Source organism: Mustela lutreola, chromosome 1 (genome assembly GCF_030435805.1).
Source record: "Mustela lutreola isolate mMusLut2 chromosome 1, mMusLut2.pri, whole genome shotgun sequence".
NCBI lineage: Eukaryota > Metazoa > Chordata > Mammalia > Carnivora > Mustelidae > Mustela > Mustela lutreola.
Window position 1 is genome coordinate 164,406,615 of NC_081290.1, and position 20,111 is coordinate 164,426,725.

General features: G+C 51.0%; 1 protein-coding gene across 1 annotated transcript; it reads left to right on the top strand.

The window, feature by feature from the left end:
• The first annotated feature begins 9,070 nt into the window (after window positions 1-9,070).
• Window positions 9,071-20,111, top strand: PHYHIP (phytanoyl-CoA 2-hydroxylase interacting protein). The gene is made up of 5 exons (XM_059178524.1): window positions 9,071-9,409; window positions 12,945-13,138; window positions 14,338-14,512; window positions 16,152-16,269; window positions 17,959-20,111. The coding sequence occupies exons 2-5, from the start codon at window positions 12,974-12,976 to the stop codon at window positions 18,491-18,493; spliced, it is 993 nt and encodes a 330-aa protein (XP_059034507.1). The 5' UTR covers window positions 9,071-9,409; window positions 12,945-12,973; the 3' UTR covers window positions 18,494-20,111.

Below are 20,111 nucleotides of genomic sequence, written 5' to 3' on the forward strand. Positions count from 1 at the left end.
CCTCGCTCCCCTCCGCCTTCTCTTCCCGGTTCTTCCCGGAGTCGGGAAAAGCTGGGTTGAGAGGGCGAAAAAGGAAGAGGGGTCTGGTCTAGGTTACGCTGCGGTGCAGCGCTCGGGGGTCTTGACCCGAGCCAAGGGGCAGAGGCGCCCAGCTCCGAGTCCGGGAGCTGTAGCGGCTGCTACGACCCAGCATGGGGATTCGCCGTGGCGGAACCTCTGGGAGCAGTGGGGTCGCGGCTCGGCTCGGCTCGGCGCGGCGCGGCGCGGCGCGGCGCGGCTCGGCTCGGCTCGGCTCGGCTCGGCTCGGGACGGGGCGAGGGGCGAAGGCGAGACCCGGAGTCAGAGTTGAGTAGGCCTAGTCCCAGCCGAGCTGCGTCTGTGGGCTCGATGATGACCTTGGAGTGGTCACTGTACTCTGGGCTGTGGCCTCGCCCTCGCTTGGTGGTCCTTCCCTTGGGCTGCTGGTGGGATCCTGGGGTGGGGCTGTGGGCGCAGCGGTGGGGCACTCGCCCTCAGCTCCTGACTGCTTACCTTTGCGCGCACCCACGTTCCAAGCCCTGAACCCGAAAAACGAAGTTTGCTCCTTTGGGAGGGACGAATTTAAAGAACTTTCATGGTGGCTGCGACATTTGTAATTTAACATAAAAAATGCCTTTACTGTTCTCCCTAATCCCAAACCATGTAAAATCCACGTAACATTGCCGAGAGTTTGAGGGGATGAAAACATTTCTGCTACAATTCCACATAGAATACTACTATTAAAACTTTTGTAATATATTGCAATCCCCTTGTTGAGCTGTCATATTGTACCACAATTTTGAATCCTCCCTTTTGAAATAACATTTCTCTGTTGCTGCATCTAATGAGTAATTCTTGGGTCTATGTCATGATTTGCCTATTTTCCTATTTGGACTCTTAGATTGTTTTCCCCCACTGCTGCTGTAAATAACGCTGTAGTGAACATCTGGTGCATTTAAGTTTTTTTCTTCTTTGGATTATATCCCTAGGACAACTTTTCAGACTTGTGATAACTGGCCAAGAGAAGATGTACTTTATTTTTTAAGTAAAATTTTTGAGAAAATAGATCACATGCAAGGCTTTTTTTTTTTTTTTTTTTTTAAATTTTAGAGCCAGAAAGAGAGGGAGAGCAGGAATGAGCAGGGAGAGGGGGGAGAGAAAAATATCAAGCAGACTCCACGCTGAGCTGAGCACACTGACCCCCACGCTGGGCTTTATCTCTTGATCCTGAGATCATGATCTGAGCGGAAACCAGGAGTCAGATGCTTAACAGACTGTCTCCCAGGTGCCCCAGATGCACATGTGGTTTTAAGAAATAATACAGAGATCTCAATTTTTTTCCAGTAGAAACATATCCTAAAACTATAGTACAATATTGTACACTATAGTACAATATTGTACTATATTCAGTATTCAACCAGAATATTGACATTGATACATTAGAAATATGAAACATTTCCATCAATGCAAAGATTTCTTTTAGTTGTCTTTTTATAGCCATACCTCCCTCTTTCCGCCCACCCCTGGCAACCACTAATCTGTTCTTCACTTTCATACTTTTGTTATTTCAGAAGTGGAACTCATTCAAAAATGGAATCATACAATATTTGACTTCTTGGGATGGCTTTTTTCACTCAGCATAATTCCCTTGAGATTATCCAAATTGTTGAATGTATCACTAGTTCATACCTTTTTATTACTAAGTATCCATGGTTTGTTTGATCATTTGTTCTTTGAAGGACATCTGGGTGTTTCCAGTTTTTGGCTCGATTATGAATAAAGCCCCTATGAACATATATGAGACGGTTTTGTTTTTTACAAAGATACCTATTCATTATAGAAAATTTGGAAAATTTTAACAAACACCCAGAAGCAAATGAAAGTCATCCATTACATGCTTGAAGTTATTTTCCTAGGCATGTAGTTTTTAAAAATTGAGATGCTTTACGCAAGGTTCAATAATCTGCTTTTGTTTCTCCTAACATTATCTTTGAGTTACTGAATATTCTTTTAAATTATCATTTTTAATGGCTAAATAGTACTCTACATTGTTGTCTTGCACCATAATGTCTTTAACCAGTTTCCTGTTAACCAGGAAACCAGTTTCCTTCCTGTAATGCTGATTGGATTTCTGCAAAATTTTTCACCCCAACAGGACAAGAGGAGAGAAGACTTAAATCAAGACTTCCATCTTTAACATTTTGGGGCTTGCTTCCTAACAACAATTACTATAATTTCCCATTAAGAACATTCTCCTGTGTTCCCTCTAATTAGGCTAATATACCTCTGGCACCATTCTTTCTTCCATCTTTTTCTTCCTCTACTTCTACTTCTTCTTCTTTTTCTAGAGAGGGAGAGACAATGTGCACCCACGTTGGGTTGAGGAGGTGAGGTGAGGGAGGGAGAGAGAGAACGTCCAGCAGACTCCTTGCTAAGGGCAGAGCTGCAGGCTCGGCACAGGGCTAAGTCTCATGACCCTGAGATCATGACCTGACCTGAAATCAAGAGTCAGAGGCTTACCCGACTGAGCCACCTAGATGCCCCACACTATTCTCTTTTCTTCCTTTCCTTGCTCTAACACCTCCCTCTCTATTTTCTTCCAAAGGCTATATTCTTTCATCTCACCTCAAAAGAAACTGGTAAATCCTTACTAGCTGAACCCCATGTCATCACATCTGTGACTCTAGCAGATCTTAATTGTCATTAATAACAGTTTATTTCTACGTATTCATAGTAAAGGTGATCATCTCATTGTTGTCTCATTGATTAATGAAATTAATAAACTCTTAAGAGCAAATACAGTTAGTTGTTGCTGTTGTTGGTTCCAAAAGCAGAATTCAGAAGATGTAAAAAGATTCTGTAAAAAAACTGTTTCTATGAACTCTTGTTGGGCATTGGGAATACTAAATGAATAAGGAACTGTTTTGAATATGTATCAGTAGAAGAAAAGGAATGTGTGGTATGAAAATGCTATCCAAGCTCAAGCCATTACATGTTCTCTCTGAGTAATTTCTCCTGATTTGTTTGCATCATTTTGCAGGCCATTATTTGTTGGTTCCTCCTCGTCTCCTTGACCTTAACACTTTGGAGAGCCCTTGGATTCAGTCCTCAGAACTCTTCCCTTTTTTCTTTATACTTACTCCTTTGGCCCTGTTCAGTTTCTTGGCTTCAAACCCTGTGCTGAATGCTGATAATCCTCGGCGCCTATCTCAATATGGACCTCTCTGAACACCAGATGTGTATTTCCGCCTATCAGCCTCTTCCACTTGGATGTCTACAAGACATCTCAAACCTATGTCCACATCCAAACTTTTGATCTCCCTCCTCAAACTGCTTTGAAATGTTCCCCATCTCAGTACATGGCATCCCTCAGGCTGCTCAAGTTAAAAAAAAAAAAAAATTAAGATTTTATTTATTTATTTGACAGCAAGAGGGGGATCACAAGCAGGGGGAGTGGAAGAGGGAGAACCAGGCTTCCTGGCGAGCACAGATCCCGATGTGGGACTCGACCCCAGGACCCTGGGATCATGACCTGAGCCGAAGGCAGACGCTTAATGACTGAGCCACCCAGGCACCCCTCAAGTCAAACTTTTGCAGTTATTCTTCACTCCTGTCTTTCTCTCATGTGATGCATCCAGTGCATCAGTTTTCCAGATATATCCAGAATCTTACCACTTCTCACCACATTTACTGACATGCCATCCTGGGTCTGGCCACCATATATATATATATATATATATATATATATATATATATATATATATATTTTTTTTTTTTTTTTTTGTCTGTGATTATTTTAATAGTCTCCTAACTGGCCTCCCTGCTTCCACCTGGGTCCCATCAGTTTAGTTGCAACATAACATAACTAACATATTTCACATCAGGTCACGTTTCTGCTCTTGACTTCCTAGAGGCTTCCCATTTCAGAGTAAAGACCAGAGAGTTTAGACTGGTCTACAGAGCCCTACATAATCTGTCTACCTACCTATCTACCCACTGTCTGTCTGTCCTTAACTCCTACCACATGCCTGTCACTCACTCTGCTCCAGCGGCACAGGTTCCTTGCAGCATCAAGGATACTGCAAGGGTCAGTCTGGGATGCTCCCTTTCACAGCCTCTGCACCAGCTACCTGGAATGCCCTTCCTCCATGGAATTCTTTTTTTTTTTTTTTTTTTTTAAGATTTTATTTATTTATCTGACAGAGATCACAAGTAGGCAGAGAGGCAGGCAGAGAGGGTGGGGGGGGGCAGACTCCCTGCTGAGCAGAGAGCCCAATGCTCCAAATCCCAGGACCCTGGGATCATGTCCTGAGCCAAAGGCAGAGGTTTGAACCCACTGAGCCACCCAGGAACACCCTGCCCGCCATGGAATTCTGCATGGCTCTCCTCCCCTCCTCAACCAGTTTTTTTTTTTTTTTTTTTTTAAATCCCAAAGTCACGTTTTCAAGAAGGCCTTCTCTGATGGTATTAAAACTTGTAACCTCCCCCATGACATTCCCTATCCCTATTTACTGACTTCTTTTTCTTACAGCGCCATGACCTAGTAGACACCATAGTTTATTTGCCTCTCCATCTTCTTCCCACCAGAAAGTAAGCCCCGTAGGAGTAGGGACTTCTTTTCCTCCTCCCCTGCAGTATCCTCACTGCCTGAAACAATACCTGACACAGAGTCAGCACCCAATAAATTTTTGTTGAATGAACAAATGAATTCCAGGCTGCGTTGAGACCAAGTAGCGAATCTGGATGTGTATTAGAGAAATAAAAAGGGTAGATTGTTTCCAGGTGGATTATACAAGTGATTGAAGTTTAGCACAGCTGAGGTAAAAGCCAACCTTGCATTGCACGTCTGTATGTCTTCTCTGTAGGTTCTTTACGTGCCAGTTGCTTATGTGTACTAAGTAAAGTAAATGCTGAGCGAGTGGAGGGAAGGCTTTGAGGCATGATGGCAGTTTCTGGATCCTCAGCATTGAAGTCTTGTCCCTGAGATCTTGCTACGAAGTGCCCAGTGGTATTCCATGCCTTCTATGTTGTGCTCTTCCCCTTCGGGTACAGCTCAGTGACTATGCCAGTCTTGTGGATTCATCCTATTGGTCCTTCCACTTCTCACAAAGCTGGTGATTCTTTCTTCATTGTTCTTGGGCTTTGTCCCTTGAAATTTCTCTTTGCCCTTCCAGTATTTCATTAGTGTCTCTTCATAGCTTTTCAGGGTGCTTAAATATAATTCAGCATTTTTCCCGCCTTAAAATTGTTAAATATTTAAGTAAAAAACAGCTAGAAACACTTGAAAAGTTCAATGGAGTGAGAGTTGGAAGAGGTCTAATATAATTTCAAAATGATAAAGCAAATAAGCACCAAGAAATCCATACGTTCTTACACACAGTCACTGCACTTTCCTGTCACTGCCAACACATTGTAAATGAACAAAGTGGTTTTTATGAGCTGTCTGGATGTGTCTACATTCATTGGCTCTTGAGATCCTTACACTTAGCTCAACCATGGGGAAATACACGTAAACATCTTGAGTCTATAAAATTTACAAACAATATTAAGACTGTAGGTCTTTTTTGCTTACAGCTTCTCTCTATTGCCTCACACTCTATATTTGCTCTATGTCCTTCAATCATGAAGAATCCAGCCCTTGTACTCAGACTTGAATTAGAATCAAGTTTTACATCTTATGGGCTGAGTCTCATTTCCCACCACCAACCCTACTAAGATAAGGTTGAAAGGTCCACCTCTCAGGACTGTGGTGAGAATCCCATGCCTAGGGCCTTGGTGCTTAAGAATAAAATAATAAAATTAACAATAATAATAAAATAGTTTTTGTTATTATTGTAATCATACCCTGGATATAATATTAAATATGGAAACTTCTAAGCATGCACAAAAGTGCAGAGGATAGCTTATTGGATCTCCAAGTACCCAGCTTCAAGAATTATCTACCCATGCTAATCTTGTTTCATCTGTCCATCTCATGCCCCTCCAGATTATTTTATTTTTTCCAGATTATTTTTAAATAGTCACGGATACCATGTCACTCACTCATAAATATTATAGTATGCATCTCTGAAGGATATTCTTTTTATTTTTTATTTTATTTTTTTAAATTTTAATTTATTTATTTGAGAGAGAGAGACTGAGAGAGAGAGAGAGAGAAAGCATGAGAGCAAGGAGGGTCAGAAAGAGATGCAGACTCCCTGCCGAGCAAGGAGCCCCGATGAGGGACTTGATCCTGGGACTCCAGGATCATGACCAGAGCCAAAGGCAGTCGCCCAACCAACTGAGCCACCCAGATGCCCCAGGATATTCTTTTTAAAAATAACCATAAAGTATCTTTATCAGAGTATCATTCTTAAATACTATCAAATACCCCCTTAATATTCAAATTGCCCCACTGTCACACAGGGTTTTCTTTCTTTTTTTTTAAGATTTTATTTATTTATTTGACAGAGATCACAAGCAGGCAGAAAGCCAGGCAGAGAGAGAAGGGGGGTGGGAAGCAGGCTCCCTGATGAGCAGAGAGCCCGACACGGGACTTGATCTCAGGACCCTGGGATCATGACCTGAGCCAAAGGCAGAGCTTAACCCACTGAGCCACCCAGGCACCCAGGGTTTTCTTTTTTTAATGGTTTAAGTATCCAAATAAGGTCTATACCCTTGAATATTTTATTGGAGATATAATTAAGGTGTGGCAGAGTTTTTGCTGTAAAAACGTCCCTTGCAGTGTTGTTTAGAATGGAGAAAATGTAAAATAATCATAGTAGCGTAGGGGATTGGTGTGTGATCTGACAACAGAACATACTCAGCAATTTAAAACAATACTGTAGAAAGACTATGTCATGAACAGAAAAGGTATCAGTAAGTGAAAAAGGCAGGTTACAAAACAATATTTACGCTTTCTATTTTTGTTATTAAAATATGTATCTGAATGGTGGGGGAAATGAATTATTTTAATTCTCCCTTCAATTTTAGAATCAAAATTTCTCATCTTTTTATAGTGATCATGGATTCCTTGTGTAATAAAAAGCTATTAAAAATAAAAATGCAGCAGAAGGGTATCTTGGCGGTTGTCTGGTTTCATACAGAGTTAGTTCTATTTGGGTTGTGAAGCTTTCTCCTTACCATGTGTTCTCTCATGTGATCTGAGGAGAAGGCCTCAGAGACAGGAAGCAGCAAAAGCCCTGAAGGGGTCTGTGGCTTCCCCGGAGGCTATCACACCGTTCCATAGAAGCGCATACAGATGGCTACTGTTCACCCTTGGGACACATGATCTCATGCGCCCTCCGCATGCCATCCTGGGAAGGTGGGAGGCAGAGGTGTGCTAGGACACGTCTTCCTCTTAAGCAGGGAAACTGAGTCACAGAGAACCTGACTTTTCCTCACACTACCCCTCAAGGTAGTTGTGGGGCTAGGTTTGGGTCCAGATGTCTGGCGCTGGCCGTAACCAGGAGATTACGTTTTGCACCCCTTCAGAATTGCGACATTTCAATGTAGGTGTGCGAGGGGCGGGACCTAGGTAAGTTGGCTGAGGCAGTGCTTAATCCTGTCTCAGTGTACTGCACCACACTGCATTCTGTGGTTCAGGATCTGACCAGACTTGCTTGGGTTCTCCACACCCACCCAGGGAAGAATTGGCGTCTGCTTGTCCTTGCTCTCTGTAAAATTTTCACATTCTGTCCACTGTCACCTCCTCTAAACTTTGCTGCCTGCTAATGTCCGCAGCCCCCAAGTCCCTCTCGGTGAGTGTCCCTTGCACTCAGTTCATGCCTTCTATGGCATACTGAGCCCTCAGGCAGGAGCTGAGAGGTCTGTCCTTGACTCCTGCCCCAAGCCCTCCCCACCCCCCACCCCCCACCATGCTTCTGCTTCCACGGTCCCCTCTTGGCTGTGCTCTGTCTGGACTCAAGCTGGTTTTGACTCCTCCTTCTCTGAATCCCTATCTGTACCCTGCAATTTAGTTGTATATTTCTTATTCTCTATGTCCACCTCCCCCCGCCCTCAACAAAAGACCGTGGGCTCCTTGCAGGCAGACACGAGTAATAATGATGGCAATAGTTCTGATGGGTCACTGGGCCCTTCTTGTGTACCAGACCCACAGCTGAGTGATTTATACAATTTCTCTTTTAGTATTTATTATCTCACTCAGCAGATGAAGAAATTAAAGCTCTGAGAGGTTGAGGAACTTGTCCAAGATCACCCAGCTAGAAAATGATAGAACAGGAATTTTAACCATATCTGACTATAAAGTCCGTGCTTTTCCACACTGTGCATACTTTGTCACTGTTGGTTGTTTGATTCAAATTTCCTTGAGTGCTCTTCACAGCGGCATCCCTGGGGTTTTCATGTGGTGGTAGAAAAGCCTCCTGTCAATAAGAAAGCTGATAGTATTCTCCCAAGCCCAGATGGTTGGGATGAGAACACTCCAAGATCTCTGTGTGTTCTTCCCACCCCCACTTTCTTGCCTCTGCACACCCTTCTCTGCCCCACAACCTCTCTCTCTCTCTCTCTCTCTCTTTCTCTTTCCTTACACTGGGGACAACTGAGCAGCCAGAGGACTCTCCCTAGATGATCGAGGATCGTCAGTGGGTCTAACATCTTGTGATAGCTTTGGTAAGAAAATGGAGCCATGGGTCAGCCAGAGTCCCCGAGGAGAGAATCCAGACTGAAGACCGAACCCCCATACCACATCTGGACCCTTTCCCGTCAACAGCTCCCCTTCCCTTCCCCGACTCAGAATCCTTGTCTGGGGACTCCAAAGCCTCTGAGCTCAGCCCCACCCCTCTCCCAGCATCCTAAAGTTTGGGGGCTGCATTCAAGTGAGAGATTTCCAAGTCGAGGTGTGTTGGAGAGACTTCTGAGGGCAGCTTGTCCTGCAAGAACAGGGAAAAGTGGCAGCCACCGCCGCTGTGTCTGAGGACATCAGCGGAGCTTCCTGAGAGACCCTCTGCCCTTTCCCCTCCCACCAGTCCAGGGAGCGGGGACCAAGCTTGCTTATTGTCACCTGACGCTGGGCAGCCACTGATCCCATTGGTGGAGCCAGATTCGGTCTGGCTCTCTCGTTCTTTCTCGCCTTCTCTGCCTCTCTCTCTCTCTCCTCCACACTGCTTTGATTTCGCTCTTGCCTCTCCTTGCACTCGGCTGGGAACATCGCCTCTCTGGGGGCAGCAGCCGTGCGTGCGCTGCAGAGCCAGGCGGGAGCTGCCTGCGGGGCATGGAAGAAGCCTCTTTGGCAGCCTCGAGAGGAGCGAGAGGAGCGAGAGGAGCAAGCGAGCGCCACTGCCTGTGACCCAGGCATCGCCGCTGCCCCTCTCCCTGGGGAGAGCACATCCATACAGAGGTCTCTCCCTTCCTTCCCTTCCAGGTCTTCCTCCGCAGAGCCCGGTGGAGCCAGGTGAGTGCGCGTCCTCCCCAGAACAACCCTCTGTCAATTCTGAGAGCGACTCAGGTGGCAAGGGGCTAGGAGCTGCGGGCACCAGGGGCCTGCCACCGTCCACGATGCCCACCTAGGTCGCCAGGGCCAACGACCTTGTCCCCTGTCCCCCAGGGCCTTGGCAAAGGGATTAACAGCTGGATCCAGTTCCCTGGGGCACCACAGTCAGTCACCCCGTGACCATTCTGCTGCAGTCAGCTATGCCAAAGGGGACAGCGGGGAGGGGATCAATGTCCCCCCGGCCGGTGGGGGGCCTTTCTGGAAGGGCATGGGCAAGGGCTGTTGGTGTGTATAGCACGTAGGCATGCTTGCGAGGAGACTGGAGGTTTGCTTGCGTAGATAGTTCTGTATGCACGCACTTCTGCTCTCGTGTGGGCTTCCGCCGCTGGGGGGGCCTGTTTAGGGACATATGTTTCTTGTACACGTGAGCTACGTGTGTGGGGGCTTACTTCTCTGAGTAGCCTCTGGGTTCCGGGGGTGGGGGCAGTGTGAGGAGGTATATTTATGGAGTGGACATATCCTTGTCATGTGTGTGGGAGGACATGGTGAGGGAGGGATTGCATGTAACTAAAGGGTTTCTATGTGGGGATGGGCAACTCCGGAGCAGAAAGGGGTAGGTAGGTGGAGAGTGTGGGCAGAAGCCACTGTCTGTGCGCAGACCCACGTAGCTGTGCAAACCTGTTGGCATGTGGAGGATCGGGGCTGGCAGAGTGTGGCTAGGGACAAACCAGATTTTCAAAGTCTGGCTCTCTGAGCCTGAAGAAGATTTGAGAGAGGCTACCGGGATCTGGGTGGGGGTGGACACGTGTGTGAGAGTGTTATGTGTGTGTGCAAGCCGACGTGTGAGTTGAGTGCCTTGTGTGGAGGAAGCACAGGTGCCTGTTGGCGCCCGTGGCTTTCTTTTTTTTTTCCCAAATATGGCTTGCGACTAGGTGTGCATGCATATGTGCGTGTGTGAGTCTGTGGACTTCAACATGTGTGGGTCTGGGTGGAGGCATGACAGGGAAAACTGGGGGACATTCTTAGACTGTGGAAGGTGGTGGAGGCACCTGAGTGCATAGGTGAGTGCGTGGGAGCGAGGCTGTCTGAGGAGGTGTGAGCAGCCCTTGTGTGGCAGGTGTGGGTGGGCACATTCGGCGCATGTGTGTGCGTACGTGTATGTGTGTGCACTCATGGGCCTGCCTGTGTGTGGGTGTGTAAATGCTTGTCTTGGCAGCGTGGGTGTTTCTCAGGTGCTGTCTCAACCTGTCCCTCACACCCTGACGTTCCCCAGGCACCTGGACTTGGAGAACTGGGGCTCACACCCACCCTCGGTCCACCCTGGCTTTGCTGTTCTCCCAAGTGTCACTCACGACCACTCTCCCAGGCTAGCACAGGGGGAGTAATCTCAGTGCTGCTAGAACTGTAGAAAGGAAACGATGAACCAGCTCCTGGAGTCTGCACCCCCCCCCCAAAATGGCTGCCCCTCTCTCTGGGGGAGAGTCTGAGGAGAGGAGTACTGAGGCAGGAATAGGTGCCCACCTGTCCGGTAGGCAGAGACTGAATCTGCTGTGGATGGGAGGTGGTCACTCAGGCCCTCTGTGGGGTAGGAGTGTGTCTGTGTTGGGGTGTGTGTGTGTGTATCTGTGTGTCTGTGTGCATACGTGTGTCTCCCTGGGAAGCTCCTTACTGGAAGCCCAGAGCATACCAAATCCCCATCTCCACATCTGTCCCCATGAATTATAAACTGGTTTATTGCACAGTTGTTTCACAATCCTATCCTGCTTTATTTTGAGATGGACCTGGTAGCACCCCCGTGCTTGTTTATCACAGGACTCCCTGCACACAAGCCACCGACGTGTGGCTGAACTTCATGACAGGTAGGCTTAGGGTAGGAACCCAAGATCAAACTCGGGCTCAGGGGGCATCCTGGAACAGGTAAAAGCCATCACCCATATCCTTCCCTCTGTGCCTGCCACTCAGGCGCCCACGGATGAATTTAGCCCACCAGGCTCCACAACAGGCTTTAACTGACAGGCAAGTGTGGGTTGGATCTTCTGGAAGCTATAAATAGAAGTACCTGCTTTTGAAGGCACGAGGTACCCTCACCCTTAGCACCTGGGGAAAAAGAGGAGAAGAAGCAGAAGGGGGAGAAAAGGAAACAACATTCCAGAAACCTGAGGTGTGCTGGGATGGGGCTTCAGAAGGAACCAGGAAGGCACGAGCTCCACTGGGCACTAAGCAAATGGCCGGGAGCAAGTCCAACCCACATTCATGTTCTTGTCCCAGAGACAGTCTTGCCCCTCTCCCTACCCCTCTCCCTTCCCACCCTGTTACCCCAGAGCTCATGAGCCAGATCACAGTCAAGGCCAGCGTTAGCTCTTGCTAGCTAAAGCACAGGTGAACGCCAGTGGTGTGGTCCTCTGATCCCTGAAACAGCAGCCCGGGTGGAAGCAAAGAGAAAATGTAGTTACTCAAAAGGAAAAGACAGAAGAAGAAAAATAACAGTAAAACCATGTGCACCGACCCATATACACATGCCATGCACATCACACACATATCTCGCACACACACTCACATACACACACACACCCACACACACAAGGGGACACAACCTTTGCTCAATGACTAAGAGTCTGGGCTCTGGAGTCAAATGTGAGTTCAAATCACTTCCTAGCTGCATGACCTCTAGCATCTCGGAATCCCCCCAACCTCAGTGAACCCATCTGTAAAATGGGGATAATAATAGTACTTACCTATGGTGAGGCTTGCTTGAGATGATGTTTGGGCAATTATCACCACAGATCGGTCTGTTGTGGATGGCAAAAGTAAAACGAATTATTCAAACGAGTCGAGCAACAGAGGATCAGCTGAGAGGAAAGAGTGACAGTTGAAAAGTTGGGGGCAGAAGAAGAGCTATGGCCTGTGCTGGCCCCTCCCGCCACAGTATATCCATGTGCATCTCCGTGGCGCTTGGACTCCCAGCCTTGCATCTTGGCAACCCTCCCTGAGTCACCCTGAGGGAGGAGGGAGGTCTGAGCCCAAGCGGCCTGGCACCCTTGGCCTCTTGGCTACTGGGGCCCTCTGCCCTCCTCAACCCTCACGCTGGTCTCCTCAGTGGGTGCTTCCTGTCTCTCCTACACCGCCTCATACAGTTCTCTCCACCCCCACCCCCTTCTCTTTTCACGCCTGCTGGCTGGGGGCCCCCCCCTCTGCTCCATCTGCTGCGAATCTGTCCTGTCGGCGTTTGCAGCATTCCCACTGCCTCGGCCACCTGTCAGGTGCCATCTGCTCCGCAGACCCCTCTGAGGAGAGCCAAGAGCCCCCCCATGGGGGGACACCCCATCCCACCCTTAGTCCTACTCCTCTATCTTCCCATGCACTCTTCCCATCTGATGTGATGAGGCGGGGGCAGTCAATGGATTCCCAAGGTTCCAGTTTGCAAAGCATGTTGGGAATGAGACATTCCAGAAAACTCTGGTGGGGAGGAACGGGCTAATTCTTCCTCTCCCCTCAGTCCCCACAGGAGCCAAGCCAGAGGGGAGCATGGAGCTGCTGTCCACGCCCCACAGCATCGAGGTCAACAACATCACCTGTGACTCCTTCCGCATCTCCTGGGCCATGGAGAACAGTGACCTGGAGAGGGTCACCCATTACTTCATTGACCTTAACAAGAAGGAGAACAAGAACTCCAACAAGTTCAAGCACCGGGTGAGTAGAGGGTGCCCAGAAGGCCTCTCGCTCATACCCCTCCTTGAAGGAGGCAGGGTAATGGAGTGCTGTGTGGTGATCGTCGGGAGTCAGACAGGTCTGGTTCAAACCCAGGCTCTTTTCAGTGTGGAAACTTAGGAAAGTTATTTAGCCTCATTGAGCCCAAGTCCCTTCACTGGTAAAAACAGAATAATAATGTGAGCCCCCACGGGCCTGTGAGAGGCATCCGTTAGGTAATGTTCACATGGTGTCTGGCTTGGGGCCCAGCTACCGGGAACACCATGATCAGCCTCACGACGGGGCCTTCAGATGGGGTGGGAAAACCTGAGGGGGGCCACAGACACCACACCTGGGGCTGGCGTCTCAGGGAATGACAAAGCCGCTGACTCAGGAAGCAGCTTTGTTGTTGACTGTGTGGGCTCTTTGCTTGGTCCTCACTGACCCCTCTTAGACTGCTGTGATCCTCTCGGCCCCCGGCCCTCTGGCCTACTGGTGGCTGGGTTGAGGAGAGCAACATGGCCGAGTCCTCCGCTGGCTGGGTGTCCTTTCCCTGGGTTAAAGCCGGTGTGGGGGTGGGTGAGAGGAAGGCTCCCATCTTCTCACATTGGCAGAGGGGAAGGGGGAAGAATGAGGTGGGAAGGAGCTGGTTCCCACGACGACTGCATCATGTGGGTTACTCACCCTCTCTCTCTTTGGAACTGGCTCTCCCTATCTGGGTGTCTTTTGGCAGGCCAGTTGCCACGGTGACGTGAATGTTCAACACCACCCCCTTAACCCTCCCCCCCCACAAAGAATAAGGCATATTTTCCCTTCCTCCCTGGCTCTCAGCATTTGCTGTTGCCGTGGAGACGGCACTGCAGTGTGCAGAGCTCTCGAAGTCTCCCTCGAAAACGGAGGTCTCAACGTCCTCAACTTTTCGGCCTCCATTCCCGCGGCCTTTCTCTTAGCTCCCAAGAGAATGGGCATCAGGGGGCATTACGGAGGGGTGGAAGCTGGAGGTTATCTGTATGGCCTTTCCAATGGCCACTGCTTGCTTCCGCAGGAAAATGGTGGCCAGGGCACCAAACCATTGAATCATGGAGATTTTGGCCCTCCTCAGGCAGCCTAGGGGCTGGCTGGGGAGCATGAGGCCTGGCGGAATACCAAGGTTGGGAGTGACCCCCTCTTTGACTCTAGGTTCTCTGCATCCCATTTCTCAGGATGTCCCCACCAAGCTTGTGGCCAAGGCCGTGCCACTGCCCATGACTGTGAGAGGCCACTGGTTCCTGAGTCCCCGCACGGAGTACAGCGTGGCTGTGCAGACGGCAGTGAAGCAGAGTGACGGGGAATACCTGGTATCTGGCTGGAGTGAGACGGTGGAGTTCTGCACCGGGGGTGAGGCCCTGCTCTCCCGCTGCTTTGACACATCAGGCTTAGTTAGGGTCAGGAGGGGGCTGTGCCTTAGCCCTGCAGCCGCTTATGAACACCTCCTGAGGGCACAGGACTTTGGCCGACAGGGCGGCCCCCATGGACGAGACCCACGCCTGCCCTGGACAAGCCTGCGGTCTGACACAGGAGGCAGACGTCAGGGCTCCTAGTCATGTTGGCAAAACCACTTCCATACAGGGATGTCCTTCTTCTCTGGCTCGGGGCAAACATACTGTTTTGAATTGCGATAAAATATACATAACACAGAGTCTACCATTTCAACCAGTTAAGTGTGTGGGTTCGTGGCGTTAAGTCCGTTCACAGTGGTTGTGCGACCAATCTCTAGAACATCTTCCCTAGACCCTCTACATGACAGCTCCCCTTCCCTCCTCACTTCAGCCCCTGGCAACCACCATTTCACTCTGTGTCTTCCGAAGCTATGACTATTCTTGGTATCTCCTGTGAGGGGAATCATGCAGCATTTGTCCTTCTGGGACTGGAGTGTTGGCTCTGTCATTTTACTCAGCATCCTGTCCTCAAGTTTGGTTCATCCGTGTTGAGCATGTGTCAGAATGTCCTTCCTTTTTAAGACAGAATAATAGGCCGTTGTATACGTAGACCACACCTCGTTTATCCATCATCGGCCGATGGACAGTCAGCAAATAGGAATAATAATAATAATCCCATTTGCTCGTCTCAAGTCTCCACTTAGCCAGGGAACATGACCCCTATTCAGAGGTCCTGCAAACCCTCTTAGCAGAATTTCGTTGGCAAATTCCAGCACGAATAAGCGCCAGGCTTATGTATCCCTACCGGGTCGTGGATGACCCGGGATCTGCCCCACAAATAGTCCACTCTTTTGGTGTCCACAGTGAGAACTGCTCCAGATCTCTCTCTGTCACAAGGAAAGGGCAGGGAATATTCCTAGCCCCAGGCTTCTGAGGCGGCTGGCTTCATCCTCTGCCAGGGCCCATGCCCTAAGTCTCCTTGACTTGCCATTCTCTTTCAAGCAGTGCTTTTCCTTAGCTCGGCTGTAAAGCCCCACTCTGGGGTGCTCTTGCTCCCTGCGGGGAAAGCCTCTTGGTTTACTCCAGAGCCCCACCTGCATTGGGGAGCTGGGGATGGCTGCGGTCCAGTCCCCACTCTTCTTGCCAAACCCAGCACCCTGGCCAGGGCTGCATCTGCAAAGGAGGAAAGGGCACCTTTTTCTAATCTGTACAAAGGCCCTGTCTTGGTTGGCAGCAGCTCTGCCTGGACCCCAGGACTCCTCTTCACATGAACATGGCTGGGGATCACGGCTCCTGGGCCCCCTGGTATGACTTTGTAACTGGGCAGCCCCTGCCCCTTTTGGACTCAGCGAGCCTAAGCCTTTGGCAATGGGAGGGCAGAGGTGATGAGGACAAACAGCATCCAGCTGTCCATGTTCCCAGCTGGGGCCCCTGGCCTGCTCCTATGTGGTCCAAGTTGCTGGGACTATTTGGTGTCCCCTGTTGCTCTGAGGACAGGGGTGGGCTGACATACTCCATGTGCAGTGGGCAAGTGTCGGGGCGGGGCAAGGCTGTGATACCCATCCTGACCCTGGGCTTACCAGCTGGAACTCTTGCAGATTACGCCAAGGAGCACCTGGCGCAGCTGCAGGAGAAGGCCGAGCAGATCGCAGGCCGCATGCTCCGCTTCTCCGTCTTCTACCGCAACCACCACAAGGAGTACTTCCAACATGCCAGGTACAGCGTGGCCCCCGCAGGACCCCGGTCTTGCTTTCCACCCTGCCTCTCTTTTGCCTGGAGGGTCCTGGCTGTCTCATGTCACGCCTACCTTGTCACTGCCAGCCCCTCCTAAGGAGACCCTATGATCTCTTACCCCAGGCTGGCTGCTGTGGGGACAGCTGGCTGCTGAGGACTGGGCTCCAGGGAAGGAAAGGGCTCTCGGGTTGGGGATGCTATGGGGGAACCATGGTATCTGGCCTGGGTGAACAAGATCTTGGGTTTGCTCTTTCTTTGGGACAGTTCCTTTCACTGGGTTCTGATCCCAAGAGTCAGCTGTCTTTCCAGTTCAGGCTCTGGGTCCTAGGGGAAGGTGGTGAGGGGAGCACAGGGCGAGAGGATTCTGTGCATGAACGGTCTTAGTCTTCAAGCTGTGTACTGTGGAGCCTGGAGGCTCCAGGGAAGTGTTGCAGGGCATTTTAGGCGGGTAATGAGGGGTTGTGGGGGAAGTCAGGGGGAGGCTTGGTGGGCCCCACACCTGTTGTTCAACTGAAGCAGCTTCAATTTCATTGCCTATCGACTGCCTATGTATAATATCCTTTGGGAATGAGAGGGGCTCTGTAGTCCAAAAATATGTAATCCAATTGATGATCTGGTCCAACCCATCCAGCCTACAGATGGGGAGCCCGAGGCTCAGGGAGACAGTAAGTCATCAGTCACCTGAAACATCCAGGATGCGACAAGGGTGAAGCTGTCTGGGGCTGCCCATCCCCCCAGGCCTGCTGACACTGCTCCAAGTCTATGCCCTTCTAAGGCTGGGCTAGGGCAACCTGCTAGTCTTACTGTCTTTGTCAGTGCATTCAGCTGGGGTGGGTTGCTCCCACCCTACCCCGGTGTGGCAAGGAGCTAGTGGGGTCTTTGGTTTTTGTACTAAAGAAGAGAGGCAGCAAGGTGAATGGTGAGCACGCTGGCCCAGTTCCAGCTCCTCTGTCAGCAAGCAGGCAAGAGAGGGAAAGCACCCATATGTGCCAGGATGTAAAGATGAATAAAGGACAGAGTCCCCCTCTTGAAAATCTGAGAGTCTATCAGTGGGACAGTACAGACAGACGAAATGTAAGAAGTACGTGTGATTGTTGGGTAAAATTCAGTGTCTGCACACAGTAGGCAGTCAAAGTTTAGTGGAATAAAAGTGCCTGATGTTCCTGGAAGATACTGGAGAGGAGGGGACATCTGTGCGGGGCCTGGAAGGATGATTAGGAGTTTACCGGGCCAGGTGAAGACAGGTGGGAAAGGCAGTCCAGGCAGAGGGAAGAGCACTCACTGCAAAGGCACAGAGGCAGGAAAGTCGGGGTTTGTGTGTGGCTGGAGGATGTTACTTATGGGAGTGGGGATGGGGGGAGGTGGGGTCAGAAAGACCAGATCTTGATGCCCTTGCTTTTCATGAAAGCTCCATCAAAGGGTTTTAAGCTGGGGAGTGGTAGGTTCAGACCTCTCCTCTATGAAGGAGTGGGTTGCATCAGCCCATCTCCAGGGCTCTCCCCGATCTCAAATTCTGGAATGTTCTATTTGCGATGGACGGAGGCGGCAGCTGGTGGGAAAGCTGGGAGCCGTGCTGGCTCCTTTCTCAACCACACATAGCAGCCAAGGCTCAACCCAGCTAACCAGCAGCATTTTCTCTTTCCTTTGGCATTTTTCCCCTGGGATGGGTAGGACCCACTGCGGGAACATGCTGCAGCCCTACCTGAAGGACAACAGCGGCAGCCATGGCTCTCCAACCAGTGGCATGCTCCATGGCGTCTTCTTCAGCTGCAACACAGAGTTCAACACAGGCCAGCCTCCTCAGGACTCCCCCTACGGCCGCTGGCGCTTCCAGATCCCCGCCCAGCGCCTCTTTAACCCCAGCACCAACCTCTACTTTGCGGACTTCTACTGTATGTACACAGCTTACCACTATGCCATCCTGGTGCTGGCCCCCAAGGGCTCCCTGGGGGACCGCTTCTGCCGTGACCGCCTGCCCCTCCTGGACATTGCCTGCAACAAGTTCCTGACCTGCAGCGTGGAGGATGGGGAGCTGATCTTCCGCCACGCCCAGGACCTCATCCTGGAGATCATCTATACGGAGCCCGTTGACCTGTCCCTGGGCACCCTAGGGGAGATCAGCGGGCACCAGCTCATGAGCCTATCCACTGCTGACGCCAAGAAGGACCCCAGCTGCAAGACCTGCAACATCAGTGTGGGCCGCTAGGGACTCCTGGGGAGCTGGGGGGCTAGGGAGAGATGACAGGCAGGGTGGCGATGGGTGGCATAGGTTCAGGGAGCTGGCTTTCTCTCCCCTGCCCCCCGCTCCCTCCACGCCACGGCCTCCCCCTTTCCCACCCCTTGGTGTTAGAGGTAACAGAGGGTGTCCCCTTGGTAGGCGTGGCCTATTCACCCCCCTGGTGGACTTGGTAACGCTTCTTAGCCTCCGTAGGTTGGTGGAAGGAGGGTAGATTTCCGGAGATTTCCCCGTTCCTGGTTTCCCTCAATCCTGCTGTTTCTTGCTTCTTCCCAGCCTCCGTCCCATGGAAACTTACAGCCTGGGGGCTGTAGCTGAGCAGCCACCCGGGGCCAGAGCCCACGTGTTGCTTGCCCGCCCCCAGAGGCACTGCAGAGAGCTGCCGGGCGCTCGTCTTTAGCCCCGCCCACCGCACTCAGGGCCAATTACAGAATACCCCTCTCCTCTGTGCGGGTCCCGGGGGCTGCTGACTCCAGGCCTGGCCCTTTTCCCTCTCTATACATAGTCTCCTGCACCGCTCTGACCCCCAGCTGCTCCTTGACCCCCAGCACCCTCTTCCTGCATGGGGAGAGCTGTCCTTCATCCCCCCTTCTCCACCTGCCCTCTAGAAAGGGGCCCTCTTTTTCCTCTTGGCTTTGGGGGCTCCAAGCTGTTGGGACTTTTCCTTTCTCGTCTGGAGATGCTGTATACCCCAGCGTATCTTCTCCTTCTCCCTTGCTCAGAGCACTGAGGTCTGCAGTAGCAGCCACTGGGGTCGAGGAGGGGGACAGAGACCCCTGAGACCCAGAGGTACCCCTTCTCAGTCGGAAGTGGGCCGCCTCCTGCCCTGAGGGGACCCGGTGTGGAACTATAGTTGCAGGGTTTCCGAGGAGCCCTGGCACTCCGCCTGACTGTGCGCTTTGCTCGCTCTCTCTGCCGCGGCACCGTTTCTGCACTGTGCCTGCGTGTGATCTGGACTGTGGCTTCCCTGCCACCGCACCTCACGCCCCGCCCACTGGCACTGTCTGCTCCCCACCGCGAGCCTGTTGGCGGAGAGCCCCTTCCCTGGGGAGTTCTTGGAGAAGTCTTCCTGGGCCTCCCAGCGTTTTCGCCTATCTCCTACTTTGGTACGGGTCATAAAGGTGGTGAGGGTGGACCCCTGGGACAAGCAAAGGGGGTGGGGGTTGGCGGGTGGAGGTGTGGATGGAGGCAGCTAGCTGTTTGGGAGGATGGTGGAGGTGAAGTCAGGCAGAGGACTCCAGCCCCCACAGAGACAGCCAGATTTCTGTAGTGAAGTACAGAAGGGGCCAGAAGGCCAACAAGGCCATATCTCAGTAAGGGCGCAGGTGGGACAGCTGGTCGCCTCTTGTGTAGCCACAGGGAGTGGTGTGGTCAGCTGTCTCCATGGCATGAAGCAGGTCTGGAGGCCCTGGGAGATGCATGGAGGAGAGGACATGGGCCCCCGGGGCCTTTTCCCCCTCTGCTGACTGTGTTGCTGTGGGGGGGTGGCCCTCTGCTCTCTCCTGGCCCTGTGTCTGCTCTGAGCTGGGGGCACACCCGCCTGTGTTGTGCTTGCGACCGTGCATCAATAAAGCGCCATGGCCTGAGA

Bases quoted from the DNA above. Each gene is read 5' to 3' on its own strand.
- PHYHIP (XM_059178524.1), top strand. From the start codon at position 12,974: ATGGAGCTGCTGTCCACGCCCCACAGCATCGAGGTCAACAACATCACC. The intron at 13,139-14,337 runs GTGAGTAGAGGG...CCCATTTCTCAG, and splicing joins CCAACAAGTTCAAGCACCGG to GATGTCCCCACCAAGCTTGT. The intron at 16,270-17,958 runs GTACAGCGTGGC...TGGGATGGGTAG, and splicing joins GAGTACTTCCAACATGCCAG to GACCCACTGCGGGAACATGC.